The following is a 27,520-nucleotide window of genomic DNA, read 5'->3' as shown; positions in this document are numbered from 1 at the left end:
TAGTCAAACTTCAAGCTTCGTGTACATCCCATTGAATTCCTGTTGTTCCATAAAATGAAAATTCTCTGCTGAAGCAATCAACACACTCCAGCAGGTCAATTTCCATCCTTTTGGCGCTGCACCAGGTTGTTCATACCCTCGCAACTGAAGTAAACTACACTGCTTGGTGGAAAATCTTGGATAGTTACTTGTCTTCAGTTTAGGTGGAAGAAAAAAAGATAGTGTGTGTGCCTGCCAGATGTTATGAACCGGTCATTTTAGCTGTGGAATTCTGTAAATGTATGATTGTATTGCGTCACCGGCCTCAATCATCAATCAGTATCATGTTTCACTTTGGTGAACATCATTGGACTGACCGTGTGCTCCTCATATCCACTTGACTGACAGAAGAAATACAAAAAAACAACTCAAAAGAAACAACCGTATTAGAACTTGGGAAATGTTTACCTGCCCTTTTGTCAAAATATTGTGGCATACTGAAAAGGCTGGAATGTTTTTTACCCTCATACTTCCAAGTTTGGATAGGTAGTATACAGCTAAAGATAGATTTCAGTTTTAACACAACAAGACTTTTTGTCATTCATGCTCGACTGTCTACTGATGGTAGAATATTATTAAAATTACCTTTTGTAAAAAATCATTCCTCTCTCGCCCTATTTTTTGCCCCTAATTAAAGTTTTATTATTGTTTTAAAACTGGTCATGGCACAACAGGAATAACCAATCAGAGGCTGTAGAAAGGGGAGGCAAGACTGAAAAGTTTGTCAATCAATTGCCTAACTCTACCACACACATGTAGCTTGGGGCCATAACGCAGCCACTCACAAGGGACGCTAATAGGCTGCATCAAGAACTGGAAGGTTTTGAGTATTTTGAGTACAAAAAAAAGCTTGAAAGTGAAGTCAGTAAAAACAGTACCTGTCTGTTAGTGGTAGGAAAATGCAACAGCAGCAGTTGAAGCAGATGGACTAGCGCAACATGTACGTCATCAACGCGAGCAAAGGTGGCAGAAGGAGACAGTTCGTGTTTTGATTCAAGGACCACGAAATAAATGGCAACTACGTGGTGGTTTGCAAGCCACTATTAAACACAACAAAGGAAGAAGGAAATGATGGCGACAACGCCAGAAAAGACAAATGCGAGGAAAAAAAGAAAACATTCAGAAAGCGCAGGATTATTTCAAGCAGTGTTGATGTGGCCTCTCTCATGCACAGACACACACAATACGGAGGAAAAGCCAAGATGAACATTGCACAAATCAGCCAATCTCACGTTAATGTAATTTACTGACATAACATAGCTCAGGTTTCTATTAGTTACCATTGAATTTGTCTCCAGTTTATTACAATGGTGAAAAGTAGGGAGCACTATGTGTGCAAGCACAATCTGACTTTAATCAGGGTGCTTTCTAGTCAAGAAACAGTTTTGCTCAGTAATTTAAAAACTGTGAGATACATGACCAGTGGACATCTAGCCTATCTGCAAGTAGCTACATTTTGAGTCAGGTACTGTAGGTCAATGAAATTATTGCAAGTGGCTAAGTTTGACAAAAACATGTCTTAAGTTAATATTTGTTTCTGACAAACATGTGTTCATTTTTGCTTTACTTTAGTTAGTCTGGTCCAAACTCTTAAACGCACAAGACATCATTGTGTTGTCATATCCTAAAACGCCAGCTGCGGAAGTGGATTTCCACAAAAGCTTCCTTATGCCTTTTTTTAATGAACAATAATACTAATTATTTTGTACTTACAAGAAATGCTAAGAAGAAGAAAATGGCAAGTTTATGTTTTATTTGTTTGTATTTGTTTGAAGTTATTTCTACACAAGAAAATCCAGTTTGGTGCTTAAAGGAGTTGACAAGTTCCAGAATGAAAAACAATTGGTCATTGCTTTTTAAGTGAAATTGATTTTTTTCCATTGTGCATTAATCATTGCTCTTCAGCGAAACATTTTTTTTTACAAATACCTGATTCTTTGCTAAAAAAAAAATTGGTAGGATTCTTAAATTATCCATCCATCCATTCATTTTCTTTGCCGCTTATCCTGACGAGAGTCGCGGGAGTGCTGGAGCCTAACCCTGCTGTCAACGGCCAGGAGGTGGGGGACAACCTGAACTGGTCGCCATTCAATCGCAGGGCACATAGAGACAAACAGCTGCACTCACAATCACAACTAGGGGCAATTTAGAGTGTCCAATTAATGTTGCATGTTTTTGGGATGTGGGAGGAGACCGGAGTGCCCAGAGGAAACCCATGCAGACACGGGGAGAACATGCAAATTCCACACAGGTGGGGCTGGGATTGAACCCTAACCTTAGAACTGTGAGGCCAAGGCTTTACAGCTGAACCACTGTGCCGCCGGATTCTCAAATTATTATTTCATAATGCTCAAGTGTACTCTTTGATTGACTGCATGATGATGACTTTCAACAAGAATGTTACATGCTCGAAGCTGACATTTTTCAGGATTCCCAACAGGTCATGAGGAATTCCCGTGGAATGAATCTAACGTAACAGGATTGGCCAGGAGTGGGAACAAAGGTCATCAGTACTGGGATTTCTGAGGAACACTTCAGATTTGGTGAAATTTCTCTTAACTACTCAGGATTGGGCGGGATATAGTGAAAACACTCGGGATTGTGAGGGAGTGTGATAACCTTTGTGGGAGTGAGAGGGAGCAGCAGTCAACATTCACTCCCACGTCAGCCTTTATTACATTACATTTTCTTAAATAGTACAGACAGAGTGAATCGATTTTCCTTACCAATTGTCCTCATCAGGGTTGTGGGTGAGCTGCCTCTAATATTGTGAAGTGACCTTTTATGTTTTAATTCAAGACAATTCATGCTGAAGGACACACCTCTTTTTTTTAAATTTGAGTTCAATGTCATCCGGCTTTGAGGGGGAAAGAGACTACATGGTAAAAATCACACACTTTTGCTCCCAGGCAAACTCAGCGCCATACTGTACATCCACCATGGCGATAGCTGTGCTCCTAACGACCATGACCTCATGTATTCATGCAAGACAATACCAAGACAGATAGTCGGGTCACAAGAATCAATTGCAAATTATTGTCTCTGGAGGAAGAGAACCAGACAGGTTTTCAGAATGAGGGCACGCTAATGGTCTTTAGAAGGAAACATAAAGACTTCATTTAAAGCAAGGCACTAATAGCGGTTTGATTATAGCCTAGATGTCATGCAACAATAATTTATTGATTATTACAGTTGCTTGCTATGAAATCATTTTAAAAAATTTTTAAATTTTGTTTTATTTATGCGTAATCCCTTCCCTTCAGCAGCAGTTGTCACAGGATTTTCATATGAGCCATAAGTAGAAATGACTTTTGTCAGGCTTCAAATTGTATTTGTAGTGATTAATAACCATAAAGACATATAACATCCATCCATCCATTTTCTTCGTGGCTTATCCTCACAAGGGTCACGGGGAGTGCTGGAGCCTATCCCAGCTGTCAACGGGCAGGAGGCGGTTGCCAGCCAATCGCAGGGCACATTGAGACAAACCGCCACACTCACAATCACACCTACAGGCAATTTAGAGTGTCCATTTACTGTTGCATGTTTTTGGAATGTGGGAGGAAACCGGAGTGCCCGCAGGAAACCCACACAGGCACGGGGAGAACATGCAAACTCCACACAGGTGGGTCCGGGATTGAACCCGAGACCTCAGAACTGTGAGGCCAATGCTTTACCAACTGAGCCAGTGTGCCGCCAACATATAACATATAAATGAATTAATTGTTTTTATGTGTATGTATAACTGCATCATTTTAAAAATATTGTAATAATTCATTACTTTTTTATTATCCGATCATTCTGGGCAATTCAAGGTAAATGCAGTCATGTAAACGTCAGCACTGATTTAAAAAAAAAACATTGTCTTGAAAATTATCACACACAAGTCAGTGGTTAACATAGGCAACGTTTTGTCTTAGCACAGTAAATGATAACACTCATCAATCCAGATTTAGTTCAATTTAGTAAAATAAGACATGAAAGAAGCTCTAGAAGCCTTTCAACCACTCGCCTCCCCCATTAAATCCTAACTAACAAAAACATAGCAGGGAAGCCTTAATCCTGCTGCTTTATATAGCTATAAATATTTAAACTTACTAGAGGTAAAATAAATTACCACGGTAGCAGATTATGTTACTCATTACAAAAAGACTTCAAGAAAAAAATGTGTATACATAGTTTATATTGTCAGGGTTAATGGACAAATGATTTTTGAAACCCTGCAAACATGAGCCAATTATTTTTTCACCATCTCATCAGCTGTGTGTGTGAATCATTAACATTTGTGTGGCATTTAGACTTAACTTGATGACAATAACAAACAAAGTGACCAGACTTAAGGCTCATTAACTGGGCCCAGTGTATGGGCTCACATGGCAGCTTTAACGCTCCTACCCACAAATTTAAGATCATCACCTGCTGAGCTGTTTCTGTGGCAACAATTGTGAAAATACCACAACAGCGTCACCCATAAATCCTTCTTCAACCACATATCGCTTTGTCGTCCCCTTTACATTTGTACTTTTTCTAAGAGCAGAACAGACAGACTGCGTCAGCACCATGCTTTCAAACTCACCTGTAAATGAGGAAACTGGAGATTCCAAAAATGATGAGCGCCAAGCCAGATCCCACAGCTACAATTCCCAGAACTGGCAGCTGACCTGGAAACAGGAGAAAAAAGATTCCACACTCAGTTGTCTCTCATATGTTCAACAGATGTCTACATTCATATCTTTGAAAAGGAAAAAAAACACAGCTGTCAGATCCGGAAATACAATATAGCTACACAACTTGAGATTGTTAGATATCATCAATTATTACATGCAATTAAAAGACCTGCTTCCTTAAATGTAGAATGTAAACAATAATGCGATAGCTTAGCAAAGTAGTTGCAGTTCATTAAAAAAAGTAACACAACAAATGTACTGATTTTTATTGATTTATAATGTGTGTATTTTATGGTTTTCTGTTTCAAGAATTGGTCAAAAGAATTCCATGAATACAAAATTGCTTCAAAATGCCTCCAGATAAATGTGCAAGTGAACCCAATGAACTTATAAGAACAAGTTAGAAATAGTGGAATTTCTATATGGACACAAAATTTTACTCTTGCACATATTAATGAGATCCAATAAAACAGAACGATCGGAACATCACCCTCTTTATGATAAGAGTCAATATATTTATTTTTAGAGTTGTGCTGCATATTATTAGATCGAACGTTTTTACTCTCTCATGTCAGAAACAATATATAATAATAATAATATTATAATATAAGAAACACCTATCACTATAGTGGAGCGCAGTTATACAACACTATCCCATAATAATACTTTTAAATTAATATCATTTTGACAGCTCCTGCTGGGTCTCATGAGACTCCACAACACTCACAAGCTTGTTTCCAAAATTCATTTTGATTATCATCAGAAAAGGTTTATTTACAAAGCCTTAAATTTTTACATCATCTTTACTCAGTAAAACTATTCATTGGCTCTTCCTGAACGTGTTCAGCAGCAAATAATAGTTTGTACACAGCTCTGTCATATCCTCAGCATCGTTTTCCTGTCCTGGTAATTGCACTATGTTGCACTACATTGGCAAAAATATCCAAAATAAAACACTGTTACAAAGCCATCAAAGTCATACATATTACAAAGTCAATGAACAAAATCACATTATTGTTTTAATGAAAGAATCCATCAATAGCGGTGATGAAAAATGATATCTACCATCATTGCATGAAGGATCGTCTGTGGAAAACACGCAGGGTGGGTTATCCAGCGGTGCGCCCCCACTGGGCCAGTGGATCTTCTCTGTCTGGGACCAAATGATCTCCTTCATGGTCCCATTGTAGTAAGCAACTAACTGCACAAACATGAAATAAAAAAGTCATTTTTATCCATTGTAACCATTATTAAAGTTGCGAAAACCCATAAGAACTACTGCATTCATAGCAAGAGAAAAAACATTTTTTTTCCACACAACCTTTCCTGTTCAGAGTAATAGGAAACCTGGAACTGAGCCCTGTTGAAATGAGAAGCATGGGACTAACACATACATAATCCTACAATAAGACTAAGCAAAGACTGACCAGTAGCATCGAGGAGCATGAGCTTTATTTTGATGGTACATCTGTTTTCCTGCTGTGAAACATGACTCCTGAGTTTCAAACATTCTTTTTTTTTTTGATTGCAGCTCCCCCCACCCCCATACACCCCCACCCACCCCGTCCACATTGCTTGTAGCATGTTTTGTCTTCTCTGTTTTAACATTGAAGGCCATCACCCCTACGGAGAATCATCAAAACAATACAGATGGTGATGGGTGTGGGGGTAGGGTCTGCACAGACGAAAATAGGTAAAATAGTAGCTGCAGGCCTTCTGTTGCTTATCACTCAAGGGCTGCATTTGCCTGTTAAGAGCAGCTACAGAAAACAAATTGTATGTACTGCATAAATAAACTATGTGAATGTTACAAGTTGCTGTTATCATTTTGGACATGGGGAGCTTCACAGCAATATTTTATATTAACTTAGAGAACAGTGGAAGAATTTTCTTGGGGTTAAAGAATGAAAGATGGAGAGAATAGTTAGTTACATACGAGAACATTAATGGTTTGGGGACGAGGATAATCAATATGAAAGCTATGAATGTTGAATAAGGTCAAAATTTGGGGTTTGGCCAGACCACTCAAGGGTTACCCGCTGTTGTCATGAAGCAAGATTAAGAAAATTATTGCCCCCAAAAACATCATTAGATGGTATATGATTCTTTCAAAAGTATGTCACTATGTTATAGTTATTTACTGTTGCGTTATATAGCATGCACTCATTAGAATACAGGATTGTTTCACACACCTCTAAATAACAAGCTTTTCATTTAACAGGGTTTTGTTGTCTGTACAGTTCATAAAGTTTTAACAAAGGCGTACATTTCACTCTCAACCTAATTTCTATTTCCATTACATCCTGTAGGGGAAACATTTTTCAAGCTGAAGAAATAGGAGGTCAATCGATGTCTTGGAATAGATTGTGATCAATCGAAATTGAGTTTCCATGATGAGCACAGAAGCCCAGTAACAGAACACCACTTGGGTTCTGATTGGGGGGAGTTCTTCCCAATCACGCCCTTCCAGGTCTCACTGTCATTGCCCTCGTGGTCATTGAAGTCCCCCAACAGAATAATGGAGTCCCCAGAGGGAACACTGTCCAGCACTCCCTCTATGAACTCCAAAAAGGGTGGGTAATCTGAACTGTTGTTTGGTGCATAGGCACAAACAGCAGTCAGGACCCATCCCCCCATCCAAAAACGGAGGGAGGCTACCCTCTCTCCCACCGAGCTGAACACCAACGTACAGGTGCCGAGCCGTGGGGCAATAAGTATACCCACACCTGCTAGGCGCTCTCACTCTGGGTAACTCGAGAATGGAATGGACCTTTCTGACCTGTTAATCACTCTTACAATAATAGCCAATCAGATAGCCGGATTGTCTGAACCCCTGGCTTGACATGCCCCTGTCGCCATATTGTCCCACAAGCAATAGTGGTTGTCAGTAGCGTGTGCTTGGAAAAGTTAATATTACAAAGAAAATGGTCCTCAGATGAGCTTGGGGAACATGCAATTCTTATGTAAGATATCCTGCTAGCTTACAAGAGGCCCGGTTGATTCATTTTCCAAAGCCTAAAACACAGTTTGCCGAAGTGTCTACGATGGATTAAGGCTTGCGCAAGACCACACATACAGCTAAATGTGGACAACAAACACAACGCTGTATGTTTGAAGGTAAGTGAGGAAGAAGTATCTTCTCTGAGTTTGATTTCATTATTATCAGTGCTTTATACATTGCAGGAGAACAACTTTCACTTTGTTAGTGTATCAATGACATGCTGAATGAAATGTGTCATGTTTTATGCGGCAGAGTCGGGTTAGTGATACTAAATGTGCGATGTCATGCAAGAGAAATGTCCATTTGCCTATTTGTATCACATCAGACTTTTAAGAGCACTGGGTTCGATTACGAGCCAAGTCAAATGAATACACCCACTCACTTATAAAGACTAAAATGATATTACTGGTGATCTTTCCAAGTAAAAAGTACTCACCCTGCTTTACATGCGCAGTACGATTCCACTATTTTATCCTGTTGGATTTCAATATGAAGTTTGTGAGTCATCGAACTTTTTTGCATCAGTCCCCAACATTTCACTGTAACATTGGGCCCTGCTCCGTCCAAAATATTAATTCCGTGTACATATCCTTGCGTGAAATAGATGAGACCCCTCTGTAGAACTCTCTTGGACAAGTCTGACGCATTTGGCAAAAACATACCCCAATATTATCTGGAATGCGTGATAGAGAATCGACTTCAAACATGTTCTGTTCAATTGCCATTTTGAAAGCTTGTGGGACATGGCTAAGGGGACAGAGCTTTAGTTTGCCATTGGAAAGGTCCATTGAGTCCAACCCCTCTCAAGAGGACTGGTACCAAAGCCCAAGCATGCATAGAGGTGAATCCAACTATATCTAGTCGGAACCTCTCAACCTCACGCACCAGTTTGGGCTCCTTCCCCGCCAGAGAGGTGGCATTCCATATCCCTAGAGCGACTTTCTGTAGCTGGGAATGGGATTGGGAAGGTCCCTGCCTTCAGCTCCCACCCAGCTCACATTTCACCCAACCCCTATGGCCCCTCTCACAGGTGGTGAGCTCATGGGAAGGTGACCCATGTGACCTTTTCGGTACACGGGTGCAGACCGGCCATCGGGCGCTCACCTTCCAGAGGGGGGGGCCCGGTGACTCATGTCCTTGCAAGGGAAACCTGAATCCATCAAGTTTACTCGTCATACAAGGTTTATGGAGCCGTACTTTGTCTGGTCCCTCACCTAGGACCTGTTTTCCATGGGTGACCCTACCAGGGGCGTGAAGCCCAAAAACTTGGCACCTAGGATCATCGGGAGACACAAACCCCTCCACCACGATAAGGTGATGGCTCGAGAATTGTCCATAATGAACACCATATTCAGGTATAAGGGTGTCCACATGTGCACTTGGCACCAGGACACCCTAGGTCTCAGTTCAATGATCGACTTTGTGGTGGGAAAAGGGTGGCGTGCCCTCTCAGGTTCGGGGATGATATCCTGCCCCAAGGGAAGTAGTCAAAGTATCTTGGAGTCTTGTTCATGACTGAAGGAAGAATGGAGCGGGAGATCGATAGGTGGATCGGTGCAGCATCTGCAGTGATGCGGACTTTGTATCGGTCCATTGTGGTAAAGAGGGAGTGAGTCGAAAGGCAAAGCTCTCAATTTACAGGTCAATCTATGTTCCTACCCTCACCCATGGTCACGAGCTGTAGGTGGATAGAGCGGCTGGGAAAACAGAAGTCGGGGTATCCCTGCTAAAGTTCCTCCACCCGCAACTCGACCCAGAAAAGCGGTAGATGGATGGATGGATGGATGGATGGATGGATGGATGGATGGATGGATGGACATTGAGTTTCCGTCATGATGCTCACAGTTGACATTATCAGGTAGAGTGCTCCCCAGTTATTCGCGGGGTTTGTGTTCCCTACACCCCGTGAAAAACAAAAATCCACGAATAATGGATGATGCATCTTCAAGCTTCTTCTGTCTACAGATGTGAAATGGAATTGTTCCTCACTGGCTCATGAGTTCCATCAAATGCCAGCTTGCATACATGCTAAAACACTTGCTGGCATGCATGCTAACAGTGTAACCAGTGTCTTTAAGTGTTTTTTGTTGGACAAGTCACAAAACAACATTTGCAAATATTGGAACTCAGTGTGCACATTAAGATCCAGGACATTGTAAGGTGCCATGTCTAATGTGGCGCATCGTATATTTAGAAGAAAATATGGTAAATTTAGAAAAAAAAAACTTGGGAGACCAAAATGACTGGTTAAATATCCATCCATCCACCCATTTTCTTTTGCGGCTTATCCTCACAAGGGTCTCGGGAGTGCTGGAGCCTACTATGCCAGCTGTCAATGGGCAGGAGGCGGGGTGCACGCTGAACTTGTTGCCAGCCAATCACAGGGAACATGGAGACAAACAGTCACACTCACAATCACACCTCGGGGAAATTTAGAGTGTCCAATTAATGTTGCATGTTTTTTGGGATGTGGGAGGAAACCGGAGTGCTTGGAGAAAACCCACGCAGCCACGGGGAAAACATTCAAACTCTTCACAAGCAGGCCGGGCTTGAACCCAGGTCCTCAGAACTGTGAGGCCAACACTTTTTAGCTGCACCATTGTCCCGCCACTGGTTAAAGAGTTCTTTCAATTTCTATACTATTCTTGACAATGACAAGATAAATTGAGAGTCACACAACATAATTAGCCTCACACGTGCAAGATTTTTGGTTCAACTCTCAGCTCAGGCCCTGCTGTAAGAGGTTTGTGTCGGTCATGTGGTGCTTGTGTGGCTTGTTTTTGTCAATCTCTGCCCTGCATTTGACCGATGAACAGTCTTGTGACTACCAAGCCTCTTCCCAAAAGACATTTGAATTGGACTCCAGCTCATCCACAAGGACAAGTCAAGTAGTATAGAAAATTGCTGAAGCTCTAAGAAGATCAGGCTGTGAAGTTGGCCAACTTTGGACAAAAGGCAGGGTACACCCTGGAAAGTTCACCAGTTGATCGCAGACCTTAAAACCTGCACGAAAATTATAAAACAAGGCTGGATACCCGGGTCACTCTGTTATAGAAGTGCACCAATTAATTAAAGCCAAGGATAAATGAGAGCAGGCGCTTCCCCTGACAGCCTTGATGCAATTCTGACTGAAGTCAAATGTAGCTCACCCACTTATTTTGCTCTCAAAGAAAAAAAACATTTTGCAGATCACAACACACAAATATTTTCCTCTGAGTGTGGTGGAATTTTGTGGCTTTAAGCATATTATCATTACAGAAGTCAGGACCCCAATATTTGTCAAGATACTAATAGCCAAAAGATGTCGCTTTAACCTACATTTATTATCTCCATCTGTTCTAATTCCAAATCGAAGGGGATCAGAACCAAACCAAAAACACACGTTTTTCTATTTGTTGTTGTGTTAAAATCAAACACACATTTCAGGTTTCAAATCCAAAGTAGGCCTATAGAAAATTGGTGGATGAATGTATCAAAATATAAAAATATACCCTCATTATATTTGACTCATGTTGTCTTTATTGTCTGCAGTGAGAATGTAAAGTGTGTTGTGTCTGTTTGGTTTTTAAGCTAATAAAAGACCTACTGGTCTTATAAAAAGAAAGTGGACAGCTAAGATGCATGAAAATGTTTGCACACACATACACTCAAAGCCTCTTGAACATCCTAAATGGCATAAACGGAATGACTTCTATGTTTGACTTTCTTTTATCTCACTGCATCTCATGGAATAAGAAGGAATTCAAAGTGAACCTTAATGCATTCACGGGTAAGAGCAAGAGGAGCAGGGAAGATGGATGTGTGCACAACTTTTCAACTGCATTTTTGGCAAGCTTTTGTAAGTCTGTAATGGTACTTTTCATTTTTTACCTGGCCGATCTGAACATGCTATATAGTGTGACTTGCAGATATTCAAAGAAAACAATAAATTCGAAGAATGGGTACACTTACCCCATACTCTCCTGTGTCCTGGTTGGTCATGGCCCAAAGGTTGATGTCTATATCCCTGGCGTTTTTGTGGTCAGTGGTAACAAGACCTGTCACCCCTGGCAACAACATTCACATTGAAGGTCTAGTCAGATAATGTGATGCCTCATACTTTATTAAAAACGAGAGCTACTTTGAACTCATGGGGCGTTGAATAATAAAACCGAAGCAATGTTTCTTTTTCTAGGATTGCTATGTCTTGGTTTTCCTGAGATGGGATTTCAACATAGCTCTAAGATGGTTTATCATTGTGCAATAGAAAGGTTCACATCCATTTCTCATAATTATGCTGATCCCAAGACCACATCTTATGAAGCTTCATAAAAGAATACAATGATTTCTATGTCACAATCTTGTGGCTCATCTCATTATGAGGATTCTTGGGAAAAAAAAACACATTTCATACTGTAATACTGAGAAGAGTCTAAACTACGACAAAATGCATTGTTTCTGCAAAGTGATGTGAATGCACGTGGGAGTCAATGAGGTAAACAAAGAGCAGCATGGGCAGCCACATCAAACATTAAATGGACTATTTCAATAAAGACTTGAGTCATAATGCTTGATTAACAATATCATGGTTTTGTTTAGAGGGCATATCATAATCCTCATTTGGCTCGAGTGCGTGCCAGTTACCCAAAGTTGACTGAATCAACATTCATTTAACATCATTTGATGCTGGAGTGTTATTTGAGTGTTTGAGTTTGAGAGTGAGGTGTTTTTTTTTTAAATCATCTTAATTGTTTCAATCAGGGATTCAGTCATTTGTAAGGGGGAATGGCTGTGTTGATCTTTGAAGAAATATTTCAATTTCAACTTAAAGGTCAACTGTCATCCCTATAAACATTCTAAAATAGATATTGTAATGAAAAATACATATAACATTATTCACTTCAATGTCTATACGAAAAAATAAATGTGAGCGGAGAGCCCGTCATCCATGCGCAAAGTTGCAGAAGTGTCATTCTACGATATCCAAGTGCAATCTATTTTTCCCAACGAACCAGGTCTCTTGTAAACTTATGAAGGGTAAATCTATCCTCCCGAGTGTTCAAGCAATGTCCAGCAATACAACGAGCCGGCATTTTGGCTAACACGAAGGAAAAACGAGCTACCTTCTGGGAGGGAAAACTAATGGAAACAAACGAGTCCACATGAGGCCGGTCCTGTCCTTTTCGTCACTTCCTGCTTCTTCTTGAAGACAAATCCCTCAAGAGGATTTTCATGGCGGGAGTTACAAAAAGCTGAATACGTCAAAATCATGTTTTGTGGTGAAAAAAACGCACGGGTCGATGTTGGCTGCGGTTTTTTCATTAATAACATACTAAAAATCATGCATTTCTTGACAGTGGCCCTTTAATTAAACTAATTAAAAAGGAACTGTTAAAAGGCAAATATGAAGTTATATCCTTTCCTATTACTGTATTGTGGACATGTATAGACCTTAATTTAAATATTATTGTTTGTTATTGCTTGTGAAAGGTCTAAGAGTTTAGGACAAGGAACAGAAATGTGCATTATGAAGTTGTAGAGGGAATGTATGACCTGCAAACGTATAACACAGGTGTCTCCCTATTGAGTTTATTTAATTTACTAAGAACAAAAATAAAAAAACATCACAAAATGGCAATGAAGCAATGATTGATATTGTGGTTTAAAAAAAAGCAGCTACGATACATAATCAAGAGATTTGCGGAGGTGAAGAAGCAAAAACGTCAAATGAAGAATCGGATGTGTCTCAGTACGGCAATGAAACAGCACCACAGTGAAGAAGCCCTCATAATTAACTTAAAAGCTAAGTTATTGCAAAAAAAAAAAAAAAAAAAAAAAAAAAAAAACAGCAGTTACTCACCCCAGATTTGCCGGTTCTGTGTTCTCATTGTAATGTTGATGCCGTCGTTTTGAGCGCCGCCGTCAGCCAACGTTTCTTCCAAGGCCTTTGCATAGAGTACAAACCCATCATAAAAGCTGCCTGCGATGTAGTCCATCTGCATGAAGACAAAGTTGACATTATGATCCCGTCACTTAACATTAACTCCATAATGACGGGCATTTAATTTAACATACCAATGATGGTTCCAAATGCACACCGAAATCCTGTTGTGCTCTCACATGGAGTCGTCTCTGAAACTCTTTGTACTCGGGATTATCAGGAGGTCGGTATGTTATAACAAAAACGGACTAAAAAGGTCACAGAAAAATAGAGGATAATCATAGCTATCCAACACAGATTGGTGTTGTATTGGTCTAAATTACTATAAAAACTTTATGAAAACATTTTTAAAAATATGATGGTACACAGGATATGTAGCACCTATATCTATGGACCTTTCGGATGGCGATCTTAAGCTCCGCCCCCTTAGCCATGTCCCACAAGCTTCCAAAATGGCGACTGAACAGAACATGTTTGAAGTCGATTCTGTGTCGCGTATTCCAGATAATATTGTGGTATGTTTTTTGCCAAATGCGTAAGACTTGTCCAAGAGAGTTCTACAGCGAGGTCTCAAATATTTCACGCAAGGATATGCACATGGAAATAAGATTTTGGACGGAGCAGGACACAATGTCAGAGTTACAGCGAAATTTTTGCCTTTGATGCTAAAAAGTTTGACGTCTCACAAACTTCATATTGAAATCCAACAGGATGAAATAGTGGAATCGTAAACACAGGGTGAGTACTTTTTACTTGGACAGATCATGTGTAATATCATTGTAGTCTTTATAAGTGAGATAGGTTTGATTTTCTACAAGTGCATTTAAACAATGGTGATTAACTCAGTCAGTACCGTAGTCACCAGATGAAAAAGTTTGACTTGGCTCGTAATCGAACCCAGTGCTCTTAAAAGTCTAAATGTGATACAAATAGACAAATGGACATTTATTTCTCTTGCATGACATCGTGCACTTACCTATCACTAACCCGACTCTTCGGCATAAAACATCACACACTGCATTCAGCAGGTCAGTGTTAGACTAAGAAACTGAAAGTTGTTCTCCTGCGATGTATAAAGCACTGATAATAATGAAGTCCAACTCAGAGAAGATACTTCTCCCTCAACCTTCGAACATACAGCCTTGTGTTTGTTCATATTGTGAAAATTTAGTTGTATGTGCGGTCTTCTGCAAGCCTTAATCCATCGTAGACACTTTGTCAACTGTGTTTTAGGGTTTGGAAAATGAATCAACCAGGCCCTTGTAACCTAGCAAGATATCTTTCATCAGAATTGCACATTCCCCAAGCGCATCTGAGGACCATTTACTTTGTAACGTTAACTTTTCCAAGCCCACGCTACTGACAACCAGTATTGCTTGTGGGACAATATGGCAAGAGGAGCGTAATACAATGTGGCTATCTGATTGGCTATTGTTGTATGAGTGATTGACAGGTCGGAAAGGTCCATTGCCAGGGGAACCCCGGATCACTTCTACCTACTTAATCTATTCCAGGACTTCAAATAAAAATAATAATAAAATAAAATAATAATAAATAAAGTAATCAACCGAGTGCTGCTTTATCGCTTGTTGGCTAATTTTGTTGCAATCATGTTATTATGTTTTAATTTATTAGATTATGCTGGCAATATATGTTTCTCACTAAAAGCACATTTACTGAGCTAAAGGGTTTAATTTAAAAGTACTTGTAAAGTCCAATACTAAAATGAAACATTTGTTGTACCATTTGTCATTTTGTAACTCTTACATACATTGGAAGAAAAATAATGCAGTTACAATTCCAATATAATTGTTTCCATTTCTCCCTGTGCTTGCTTGAGGTTCCCCACGTACTTTCACTTCCTCACACATTCCAAAAAACATTTATGTTAGGTTAATCAAAAAATACATCTAATATTGTCCCTAGGTAAGTGTGAATGGTTGTTTGCGTGTATACTACTGTATATGTGCCCTGCAATTGACTGGTGACCAGTCCAGGACGTATACCCCATCTCTTGCCCAACTTCAGCTGGGATAGACTCCAAGTTAACGCACGACTCGAAGCTCTACAGAAAAGGAGTTGATGTTCAAATGTGTTTTGGATTCAGCGTACCTTAAAGACCTTGATGGGATCGCTCCCATCAAGGTCAGAGTTCTGCCATGGTTTGCGCTCTGTCAAGCTTTCTGCAAAGACATCCAGATAAAAAATGGCGTAGTTTTCTGGGTCTGGGATCTCGCTGTGGAAGAGTTTCATGATGTTCAGGAAAGTGTCCAGGGGGCCGCATATGTACACAACTGCAGTGGGGGGAACAATGAAAGAAAAGTTATTTATATGTTATCATCCTTTTTTATGTATTGCTCCAACGCTTTTATTTAATGATACACAGATAATGAATACTCACATATTTGTTTAAAGAACATTCAATAATTCCAGTAATGACTGGTAAGTTTAGGAATGTTTCAACAACCTCCACACACACTCAAGGCCATAATACTGACACCTACACTAAATCTGGAAGTTAATTCAACTTTGTGTTGAGAGTCTCAAAATCTCTTCAGCCTAAGAGCCATAATTTTTCTCCTGTATGAGAGGTATATTTGCAGAAAAGATAGGGTCAGGTGAAGTACTGTTAATATAATAGTGCTGGTCTACTTATCCATTGGTCAATGAACAATTATTAATCAAACACATCTCTGAATGTGACTTTTCAAAATTTGTACTGAATCTGAAAATTAACAGAGAGCCAGTACAATGACGACAAAGTCGGAGTGATTCTGCTGAACCTAAGGGATCTTAACAAAACTGTAACAGAGGCATTCTGGACTCAGCGGTGATGGTCTAATGAAGATTTGTTGAGACAGATGAATGAAGAATTGCAATATTCAAGACATGAGGAGACAAAAGCATGGAAAAACCTCTAGTTCAGAATCAGACGAAATAGATTTAAGTTTCGAAATATTTTTAGGTGGTAAAAGCAGGAAAGTGTTACAGTTTTAATATATTTCTTTCAAAAAGCATGGCTTGATCGAAAATCAGGTCAAGTTTTATTACGCTTGGGTGTAAATTTTTAGAATAAGATCCTTGGAGCCAAGCTGTTGTGATAAACAGTTCACACATTAGTTTCTGCACAAGGGAGTTGTGAGCCATCCGTTTTTAAATTTCAGTCAAACAGTCACACAGTAGAAGTATCTCATCTGCACAAAGTAGAAAGAAAACTAAATGTGTATGTCATCTGCATGCTAGTGGTATGATTTACAGTACCTTCCTACTTTCTTCTCGTCCTCTGCCAATGACATCCCGAAGAGGAAGCATGTTGAGTGCAAAAATCAATGAGGCCCAAGACTGACTCTGGGGCACATACAACACACTGACTCTTGGAGAACAACCATTTTTCAAAGATGTATATAATAGATGATATGAGATAAGCATGAGTAATGTCTGGTCCTTGAGATGCCCACCCATTTCCTCAACCTAACTACATGGATGTGATGATAAATAGTATCAAAAATTGCATTGTGATTAAGAAGCATGTGAATGTAGTATCACAGAGATGTTGCTACATCACCGCTTTAAACTGTGAGAATTCTTACGATTTCTGCTTTAAACAATAGTCAGTCAGAACACAACATTTTGTCAAGTTTTGGCTAGTCATGCTTTCTAAAGTCATTATGATTTATTGGTACTACTTACATTAGTAACTCCTGGGAAGCAAGACAATCCCTTTGATCCGCAATGGTCTATTATAGGCATTCTGGTAACACTAGATGTGGCCATACTCGCTAAAGTGTGTGTAGCATTTGATACGATGAAAATTCTTGTTTAACCATTTAACATTTGTTGAATAATGTCTTGTAATGTGCTGTTCAACGCATACAGGTCCAGTGAAGAAAATAATTATTTGAACACCCCGCTATATTGCAAGTTCTCCCACTTTGAAATCATGGAGGGGTCTGAAATTTTCATTGTAGGTGCATGTCCACTGTGAGAGAGATCATCTAAAAAGAAAAATCCAGAAATCACAATGCATTAATTTTTTTAATGAGTTGTGTGATACAGCTGCAAATAACTAATTGAACACTTGAAAAAAACATTGTTAATATTTGATAAAGTAGCCTTTGTTTGCAATTACAGAGGTCAAACATTTCCTGGAGTTGTTCACCAGGTTTGCACACACCGCAGGAGGGATTTTGGCCCACTTCTCCACACAAATCTTCTCTAGATCAGACAGGTTTCTGGGCTGTCGCTGAGAAACATGGACTTTCAGCTCCCTCCAAAGATTTTCTATTGGGTTTGGGTCTGGAGACTGGCTAGGCCACGCCAGAACCTTGATATGCTTCTTAGGGAGCCACTCCTTGGTTTTCCTTGCTGTGTCCTTCGGGTAATTGTCATGTTGAAAGACCCAGCCACGACCCACCTTCAATGCTTTGACTGAGGGAAAGAGGTTGTTCCCAAAATCTCACAATCCATGTCATCCTCTTCTTAATACAGTGCAGTTGTTCTATCCCATGGTCAGAAAAACACCCTCAAAGCATGATGCTACCAGCCCCATGCTTCACAGTAGGGATAGTGCTCTTGGGATGGAACTCATCATTCGTCTTCCTCAAAACACGGTAAGTGGAATTATGACCAAAAAGTTCCATTTTGTCTCATCTGACCACAAAATTTTCTCCCTTGACTCCTCTGTATCATCCAAATTGCCATTGGCAAACTTAAGACGGGCCTTGACATGTGCTGGTTTAAGCACGGGAACCTTCCGTGCCATGCATGATTTCAAACCATGACATCTTCGTGTATTACCAACAGTCACCTTGGAAACAGTGGTCCCACCTTTTTTCAGGTCATTGACATTTTTTCACCAAGCTCCTTGGTAATTTCTCCGTAGCCCTTTCCAGCACCATGGAGTTGTACAATTTTGTCTCTGGTGTCTTTGAACAGCTCTTTGGTCTTGGCCACGTTACAAGTTTGAGTCTTACTGATTATATGGGTTGGAGAGGTGTCTATGCAGCTAATGACCTCACACAGGTGCATCTGATTCAGGATAATACATGGAGTGGAGGTGGACTTTTAAAGCCAGACTAACAGGTCTTTGAGGGTCAGAATTCTAGCTGATAGACAGGTGTTCAAATAGTTATTTGCAGCTGTATCACACAAATAAATCGTTAAAAAAATCATACATTGTGATTTATGTATTTTTCTTTTTAGATTATCTCTCTCACAGTGGACATGCACCTACGATGAAAATTTCAGACCCCTCCAAGATCTTTATGTGGGAGAACTTGCAATAGGATAGGGTGTTCAAATACTTCTTTTCTTCACTTGTGTCTGATTTTGGCCCATTCTATTTTTTGTATCTGTTAGCCTTGTTTTTAAAATACACAACAACGAACTACTTTTTTATTCTCTTACAGTAAATCTTGGCATTTAAAGAACTTTCTATATGAATTGTTTAATTAGATATGTTGTTGTTTTGTTTTACTATTTTCTGCAATTCATTATCTTTGACCTTTGGTATAACAGGTTCTGCCAAAAAATTGAGGTTAACATTAAATGTACACAAATGCACCTTTTGATGTTCAGTTGGGTTGCAACCTAAATGAAAAGTTTAAAACTTTATCCAGTTTCTTTGTTTTGCAAGTAAGCCGCTCACAGGCGAGGTGAAATACTAATAATAATAATAAATGAACCAATGTCACATTGTCTCCTATAACAGGAATCAACTTTAAGGCCCCTGTGTTTATGGTGAACTTTCACCCTACCGCCTACACTGGCATGCTTTTGGGCCACAAAAATATATAACCATTATTATTTTCATTCCAGACGTATGCTGGAGCGGAGGCTCACAGCTCAGAGGGCACTTAGCAGACATTTCCTCATTGGTTAAACTAATGTTGGACCCCAACTCTCATCTGTTCCATCACAGTATACCATGCCAAGTAGTTCTGCTGTCTCCTGGAATGCACCCAAAATAAATGCCCCGACTAGTCCGGGGCAAAATGGGCTTGTGTGTTGTGGTAGCCTTAAAGTAGACAGACTAATACACAAATGCACATTCAAGTTGTTTGGTCAAGTTGTTCCACTTCTACTCTTCAAGATCTGAGGCCATACACCTATAGTTTCTCCTTTGCTACAATTATGACAATCTATATTCAAAGTATTTCATCATGAAAAAAAATTCCGTGAAACCGCTGAAATCAACTGCCACTAAAGTAGTACCAGAGGAAAACTAAACAATACTGTCCTGTCCGAATATCGTACTTTTTATTTGGCTTTTTGCAACCAGCCTAACCAAGTGCTCACAATCACACCTTAGGGCAATTTAGAGTCTCCAATGACTACATGTTTTTGGGATGTGGGAGGAAACTGGAGTGCCCGGTGAAAACCAACACAGGCGGGGCAAGGATTTGAACCACTGTCCTCAAAATTGTGAGGCAGACGCTCTAACCAGTCCCACTACTGTTCCGCCTATTATTATTATTTTTATTATTATTATTATCATTTTGGCATATACAAACACACAGATGAACAGTTCTCCTGACTCTGAGGCAGACATCCAAACCAATCTAAGACACCATCCTCCCCACCAATCAATTTTCATATTTACAATTACAACTGGCCCCTATTGCAAGATGAACCAAACCGTGCATTAATTTCCATTACAGTAAATAATCAGTAAGTAGTAACTCTCCTCTGCATTCACAATATTTACTGTATTTACCTTGAAACATTTCTGAGATTAAATCTATTTCATTTAAGACATGTTGACTGTCACATATTGACATATTAGATACAGTATTTAGGGGAAAAAAATTGTATTGGGAAAAACAATGGAAAATTTAATGAATATATTCATCAGTTGCCACCATATTATATTTGTTTAAAACTTAGTGCCCCGAGTCCCTCCCAAGTTACTGAGCGTCACTGCAATCGATTTGGCAAGAGGCACCTTCTCGTTCGTGCTGGCCTCAATCCAGCAAACACAGACCCTCGGGCCAGGATCGGCAGCCAGTGGAGCGGCGCTTTGTGAGGCTGTGAATCCTGATCAGAGACAGCAGCTACCGGGAATCTCTGCGAAGCTTCGCTGCCCCTCAAAGAGCTGATCCACCCAATTATTTGAGCACATTGTTACAGTAGCACTATAGTGGAGTACTAGTTGAGTGTTTTTCTCAAGTCAAAGGTCGTGCCTGAAAGAACATTACAGTTTATGGAGAGAGAATAAGGATTCTGACTCCCTGTTCCAATGTATCCCCAAGCCATTCCATTACAGTAGTACCAAAAAGGAAAAAATAAAATACTCTAGATCCATTCCATACAAATACAAATATCAATGGAATCTACAAGTACTTCTCTCTCTTCAAATGAAACGAAAACATTTCAAATGAAAACACATTTCACAGGCTGTTCAGATAACTAAATATTCTACCATATCACAAAGTGGAGGAAAAAATATTGGTATTGAGTGGCTTTAATGGACTCAGAAGCTGACTAGAGTGATGGGAGATGTAAGAAATGTATTCACTTTTCAGATTACTCCTTTCAACTCACTCAGAGCCTTTACCCAAATGGCGTTTTCAACAAAATTTTGTTTTGATTCAACCATTATCCAAGCCGCTTATCCTCACAAGGGTCACGAGAGAGCTGCAGCCAATTCCAGCTAGCTTCGGACGAAACCACACCCTGAACTGGTCGCCAGTCAGCCACAGGATAGCTATCAACACCAATCACTGAGCGTGAATCGATCCCAAAATGCTCACTCCAAAGTCAGGCGTGTGTACCACTACACCATCACTGACTTTAGTTTTAACTCATTTCATTAGAAATGTTTTTTAATGACTGGTTTGATTGTCCAGAAATGTTTTTTTAACAACTGCTTAGAGTTGAAATTAATAAGGAAGTACCTTTCCGCTTCCAAAATGACTAAACCCCAGCAGGCAAAGTAACGTTCATAAAGGTATGCTTGGTTGAGTTTGATGTGGGAGAACTTGAGTCACCCCATTGAACCCTGACCTTAACACCATCAAACACATTTGTTAGATCCAGCACAGAAATTGTGAGCCAGGCTCTCATCCAATGTCAGTGACCTCTGATGTTTCTGCGGAGAGAACTGTCGAACACACCGGGAGTTCTTTACACACAGAATGTAAAATCCAGTGGCAATGAGTGTTTTTTAAAAATATGTTTTGTTCTAATTATGGAAAATAGTATGGTTCTGATTCGTCCGACCGCAGTACTTCCCACATCTCTGTTTGCCAGGAATTGCAAGGAAGAATTTGGGGAACTAAAGGCAGCGGCGAATAGGAGTTTGCGCAACTGCACGCAATCACTTTGTCAGCTGTAAAAGCTCAAATGATGTGAGTCATCCCAATACTTTAGCGATCTTCTCCCCAGTCTTAGTGTTTCATCATTTAGACCCACTTGGCAGAGCTGATACCCTTGAGGTTATCTGCTGGGATAAAAGTGAATGCTGAGCAAGCCCTGACAAAACCATTAGCTTCTATGACCGCCGTCTCACTGCAGCAGCATAGTCCTTCATCCGACAGCGAGTGGACTGAAAAGGACTTGGAGTTTCTTTGCTTTAATTAGTATTTACTATTATTTGTATAGTTGTATAATCGACATGAAAAAAAAAATGGACCCTGTATGTTTTAAGGGGAAGCAAGGTGGTGCAGCTGGAAAGCGTTGGCCTTACACTTCTGAGGTCCCATGTTCAACTCCAGTCCCGCCTGTGTGGAGTTTGCATGTTCTCCCCGTGCCTGCGTAGGTTTTCTCCAGGCACTTCGGTTTCCTCCCACATCCCAAAACCGTGCAACATTAATTGAACACTCTAAATTGCCCCTAGGTGTGATTGTGAGCGTGGCTGTTTGTCTCGATGTGCCCTGCAATTGGCTGGTAACCAGTTCAGGCCCTAAAGCCCTAACACATTCTTTCACTCACTCACACAGAGGTGCATTGAATGTGTGCAAGAGGTTAGAAGGCGAGGTGAAAGGTGGATTCATAAACAGCTGCTGCAACACATTTCTGTACCTCACCTCTTCTTCATTTGTGACCTGACCTGCCCAAAACCCTGCGTGTTATCTCGACAGCTCAGATGGACTCCAGCCTTCAAAGCTCTGAACTAATAAGGATGCGTCTGGTGTTGCACAAGCTCACTAAGTATAGCTTAGTCGATCTCATAGCATAGTAAATAGCTTTGCATTCACACTCGAACACATTACCGTGAAAAGGTCTAATGACACCACTTGCTTTGTTTCTTGCCTTAATGACACTTCACACCAGCCATTTTGTCATTATAAACCCATAAACAGGAGAGCTATAGTTGACTGAATTATGTAAACCAATTTCCACAAACCTTTGTAGACTGGTGTTGATGTGTGCCTGTTAAAATTTTAAAGAACTTCATAAAGGAATTTATTCACAACGGCATCAATGGAAAAGTTCAATGATAAAAGCCAGCCCTCTTCTTCATCAGAACAAAGTAAATATGTCAACGAAGGACAAGTGAAAATGTGAATTTCCTTCATATTCCTTTCTTTCATGTTCGATAAAGTATGTACAGAAATGTCTACATATGGCCATGCAAACAAAAAAGCAGCACAATACAATTGGTTATCAGTTTTTGTCCTTGGTAATTTGTTGTCAATAATACTGACAATAATGACATTAATGCTACTAGAGATTTAAATGTTTGAAAAAAAAGTTTCACATTCAAGTCACTTGTAGAACTTTGGTCTGATACTGTTTTCTATTCAATGTTTTTTTTTCTGCCAGTATAAAGAAGAAAGTTTGACAATAAATGACCTGAGAGATGTGTTACATGCAGAGCTGAAAATAAAACTCAATACTTCAAAAGCTGTTTGTGTTATTATTCTCACTCAGCAGTAACATAGACAAAATTACACTATTTGTGGTTTATGCCTGTTTGGGAATGATTACTGATTAGACAGTGCTACCCGTTTCCATGCAGTACAGTCTGTTTATTTATGTTTGATTATACATGTTTACTCAGGAAGGGACTTTTGGATTGAAGAACAAATAACAATACTGAATAAAATAATGTTTTCCTCATTCTGTGATTTTAGCCTTTGGGTCAATCAAACTAGACTACCACCGTATTTCAGTTGAATATTGAACGAATAACAACAACAAATATAAGAATATATATTCTAGGATAGCGAATGAGCTGTAGCCTATCCCGGGTGACTATGGTTGAGAGGCAAGGAATTACCAAAATCTGGTCGCCAGCCAATCAAAGGGCACATATCCACAAACAATCATTTGCACATCAGGAACATTTCGGAGTCTTCAATTTACCTCTCATCCATATTTTTCGAATGCGGAAGGAAGCCAGAGTACCCGGAGAAAACCCACAAAACCACTGGAAAAACATAGACAAAACAAAGACATGGTGTTGTGGATGGGGCATAACTGCCATAAATCTGGTCTCTAGTCACACGATCTGGATTCACAACAAGAACCTTCAACTGAGGGCAAGAACAGCTCATTTGTCAGCTTCTCCAGTGAGATTTTTTCCTCACTGTAAATGTTTGTATGTCATGATATTGGACTATTACAGCCAAATCCAACGATGAGTCAGAATTCTGTAAATGTCCAATCTTATCATGCCTATGGCTTGAAACCCCTGTCAATGACGTGCTTTAATTTTAAACCAAGTAAGAGTTCAAAGACTCTTCCCCAAGCCATGCGACTGTTTTGGCTGGAGCGCCACCCTATTCATCTCAAATTATGTGTCTGTCTCAGGTGGTGGTCTCCGCAATAAAACTAGGAGCAACAGGCGAAACATTCCTCTGCAGTCATGCTCGAATAAGGAGGCTCCTACCTCAACTAATTCTGCTTAAGATCGGTTTTCATCTGACTTGCATTTAAAAAAAAAAAAAAAAAAAATCAACTTTATACAACAGGTCAATGTAATATATGACTGTTAATTGAGGTCATACAAAATGTTAAATGTTTTTTAATTAAAAGAGATAAGAGATAGATCAGCCTGTCACTGGCATGAGATCCAGTAAAATAGCTGTGTCAACAATTCTGCCTTTGCTAGGATAATATAAAAAAAAATAACATATCAATGATATCAAAGCTGACTAGACAGTGACAATGGTGACTTTTACATGGAAGCTGCACTCAACACCCCCAACATTAAATACAGCTACATAATAGGAACTTTATTTTCTCAAATTGTGGTATCAATAATATTTGTAATTATTTTGAAAAGGGAGCCTCAACCCCTCAATGTTGCCAGTTAACTTAAAGCAAGAACATTTTTTCCTAACAAACCAAAAATTGTCATGTGCCACAGAAAAATATCCAATTCCCAGAATTGGTCCAAAATGATTATTTTATGAACAAACCCTAACCCTCTGTGTGAAGCTCTAAATGCAACTGTATTGCAGAAAGTACGATTGACCTATCTTCGTGTGTTGCCATTCATAAAATAAAAATATCATCTTCTTTGTGTATCAGCTTTCTGATCAACTAAACAGGGACAGATTTTACAGTGAGTGAGTCAGTTTGGGAGCTAATTGAAATGAGATCATCACTGTTTCAGAAGATATACTTGTGACATTTTTATTCTAATGTAAATTGTGTGCCTTGGCTCAATAAAGTTGGTGAAACACTGCAATAAAAGTTAGCCTTCCATTTAAAATTCCCTCAGAAGCTGAGTTTTGATTATTAAACTTTCACAGTAGGAGCTTTTGCAAAAAAAAAAAAAAAAAAAAATGACGTCAAGGATTGCTATGTCTGTACCTTTTAGAAATAGCTGTTGACCTGGAGCTGGTACCTAATATTTCGACTTGAGTTTTACTCACAGGTGTCAAACTCAAGCCCAGATCCTGGCTGCTATATCATTTCATCTGGCCAGTGTCAAAAAAAAGCGTCCTTCTTCATGTCCTATTGGACCAAACTTCCAAATTTTATAACATTGTAAAATAACAAAGAATTTTAACTTAGCAGATGTACAAAAGTGGTGAAACTTTTTGGCAAGAAGAAGCAGCAGCAGAAGAAGAAAACCAAATTATATTGAAACTCTGGCATAAGAAAACTGACGTTCCACCGAATAGGCCTGTATTGATTTCTCAACCGATTATACGTTTATATCGTTCCACGGTCATAAAGACACGAGGGAAACCTGTGACCAAAATGATTTAACACACCTGGACAACAATTTCGTCATTTTGTGTTGCTACGATAGTTTATACTGCAAAGGTGGACGCATTGAAAGTGAAAGCAGCGCTTACTTCTGCCGCGCTCCTTCATGAAGGCAATGAGCTCCTTGTAGAATTTGAAGTCGTCTTCGTAGGGCTGGGCCTCCACCGTGACGTTCATCTCCTCCTTCAGCTTCAGGTAGATGCCCTCCGACAGGAAGTAGTGCGGCCGGTCGTCGTGCCGCAAGTCGTGGAAGATCACCACGGCGCGGGACGTCCAGTTGAAGTGCGTGTGTAGCATGTTGGTGAAGTCCCCCAGTTTGGTGGAGGACGGCCCGCTGCGCACGATGGTGCGATACTCGTCCCGCTTGTCGAAGCCGTACGCGGGTCCGCCGGCTGTGATGAGCGGAAGTTTCCAGTGGGATGCGAAGCGCCCCACCGAGGCCAGCGGGTACACGCAACCGGGGCCGAAGAAGGCGTCCGGGCGAATGTAGAGCTTGGCGTCCACGGCCACCACCTGGGCTCGGCTCTCGGCGCACGAACCCGCCGCGGGGTCCTCGGTGCTGTAGTTGAGGATGTTGATGGAGCGGCCGAGGAGCAGCCCGTGTTTGCCCTGGAGGTCTTCGTGCGCCATGAGGATGGCCGGGAAGACGCGCGGCAGAGCCCACGGGTACTTGTGGTGGTTGTCCGGCAGCATCACCGCCACCGTGATGTTGCTTCTGCAAGCCGGAAGAAGGCAGCAGCACACGGCCAGCAACAGGCAACATCCCAGCGCCTCTCTGCCGCCCATGACGTTCGGCCCCTGGAGTCAAGTACGGCACCGGTTGGAGTGGTCAAACCCACCCCGACGCCACACATAAGTCTCGCTCTTTCCTTCCGTTTACCTCTGCGCTTCTCTCCGATGCGCTCTCAAAAGTCACATAAAGTCAGCACCGTCCTCATACTTGTGTGCCGTACGCATATGCGCCGCCTAAATCCACGTCAAGGCGCCCAAAGATGGACTTCGCCGGCTTTCAAGTGACGCTGTGTGGGAGAGTGAGAGCATCCTTCCAGATGACTTCAACTTAAATGAGAGCAACCCTCGTACTGCTCGGCCCCCACACGTCATATACTGGAGGAAGTACTAACTGACGGGCTGCCATGTTAAATAAATAATTTGCTATTCATTCAATCAGTTGATTCGACCTGACTAGAATTAATGCACATCTGGAAGTTGACACCATTTCCAGCTCAAGCATAAAATTAGTCCTTTCAAATAATGATTATACTGTATCGCCTATTCAATTCAATGGACCTGAAAGAAGAGAATCACAAGTTATCCCATCACTAAAGTCACCGTTGTATAAAATGAACTACTGTGTATGAAAGAGAACGCTGAAAACATTTTTTATCTTATTTTATTATTATTTTTTTTTGCAGTTTACACTGCAATCCCTAATATGGGCGTGAGTCGCCCCCTGTCGGTCTCTCCTCGAACTTGTGAAGGGTAGTCGGATGAAAACTGGTTGATTCCCAATGTCACGATCCAAGTTTTGGAGTTGTGCCATATGACTGACTTGCGACCGGTTTTGGTTGTAGTCTGCCTTCCGCCCGAAGTTGGCTGGGATCGGCTCCAACACCCCGCGACCCTGAGCAGGATCAGTTTAAAGAAGAGATGAATGGATGGTTCTGTGGTTATTAATTGTACTAATAAACAACATATTAGTCCAAAAAAAATTAAAAACACACAGCA

The 27,520-nt window shown here is 40.4% G+C and overlaps 1 protein-coding gene across 5 annotated transcripts in view; it reads right to left on the bottom strand.

The window, feature by feature from the left end:
- npr2 (natriuretic peptide receptor 2) overlaps window positions 1-27,520 on the bottom strand; it is a 77,945-nt gene that overhangs the window by 49,536 nt on the left and 889 nt on the right. For 3 of the 5 annotated variants that reach the window (XM_061847580.1, XM_061847579.1, XM_061847581.1), the window contains exons 2-8: window positions 25,882-27,416; window positions 15,740-15,921; window positions 13,762-13,875; window positions 13,547-13,682; window positions 11,659-11,753; window positions 5,772-5,907; window positions 4,616-4,700 (exon numbers count right to left, since the gene is read on the bottom strand). In XM_061847580.1, coding sequence (XP_061703564.1) covers window positions 4,616-4,700; window positions 5,772-5,907; window positions 11,659-11,753; window positions 13,547-13,682; window positions 13,762-13,875; window positions 15,740-15,921; window positions 25,882-26,578 — 1,445 coding nt within the window. In that variant the 5' untranslated portion in view covers window positions 26,579-27,416. The remainder of the gene's footprint in view (window positions 1-4,615; window positions 4,701-5,771; window positions 5,908-11,658; window positions 11,754-13,546; window positions 13,683-13,761; window positions 13,876-15,739; window positions 15,922-25,881; window positions 27,417-27,520) is intronic. The other 2 variants (XM_061847582.1, XM_061847583.1) reach the window with 2 other exon arrangements.

This window comes from Syngnathoides biaculeatus, chromosome 17, assembly GCF_019802595.1.
Source record: "Syngnathoides biaculeatus isolate LvHL_M chromosome 17, ASM1980259v1, whole genome shotgun sequence".
Lineage (NCBI taxonomy): Eukaryota > Metazoa > Chordata > Actinopteri > Syngnathiformes > Syngnathidae > Syngnathoides > Syngnathoides biaculeatus.
This window is presented reverse-complemented; position numbering and strand designations above follow the sequence as displayed.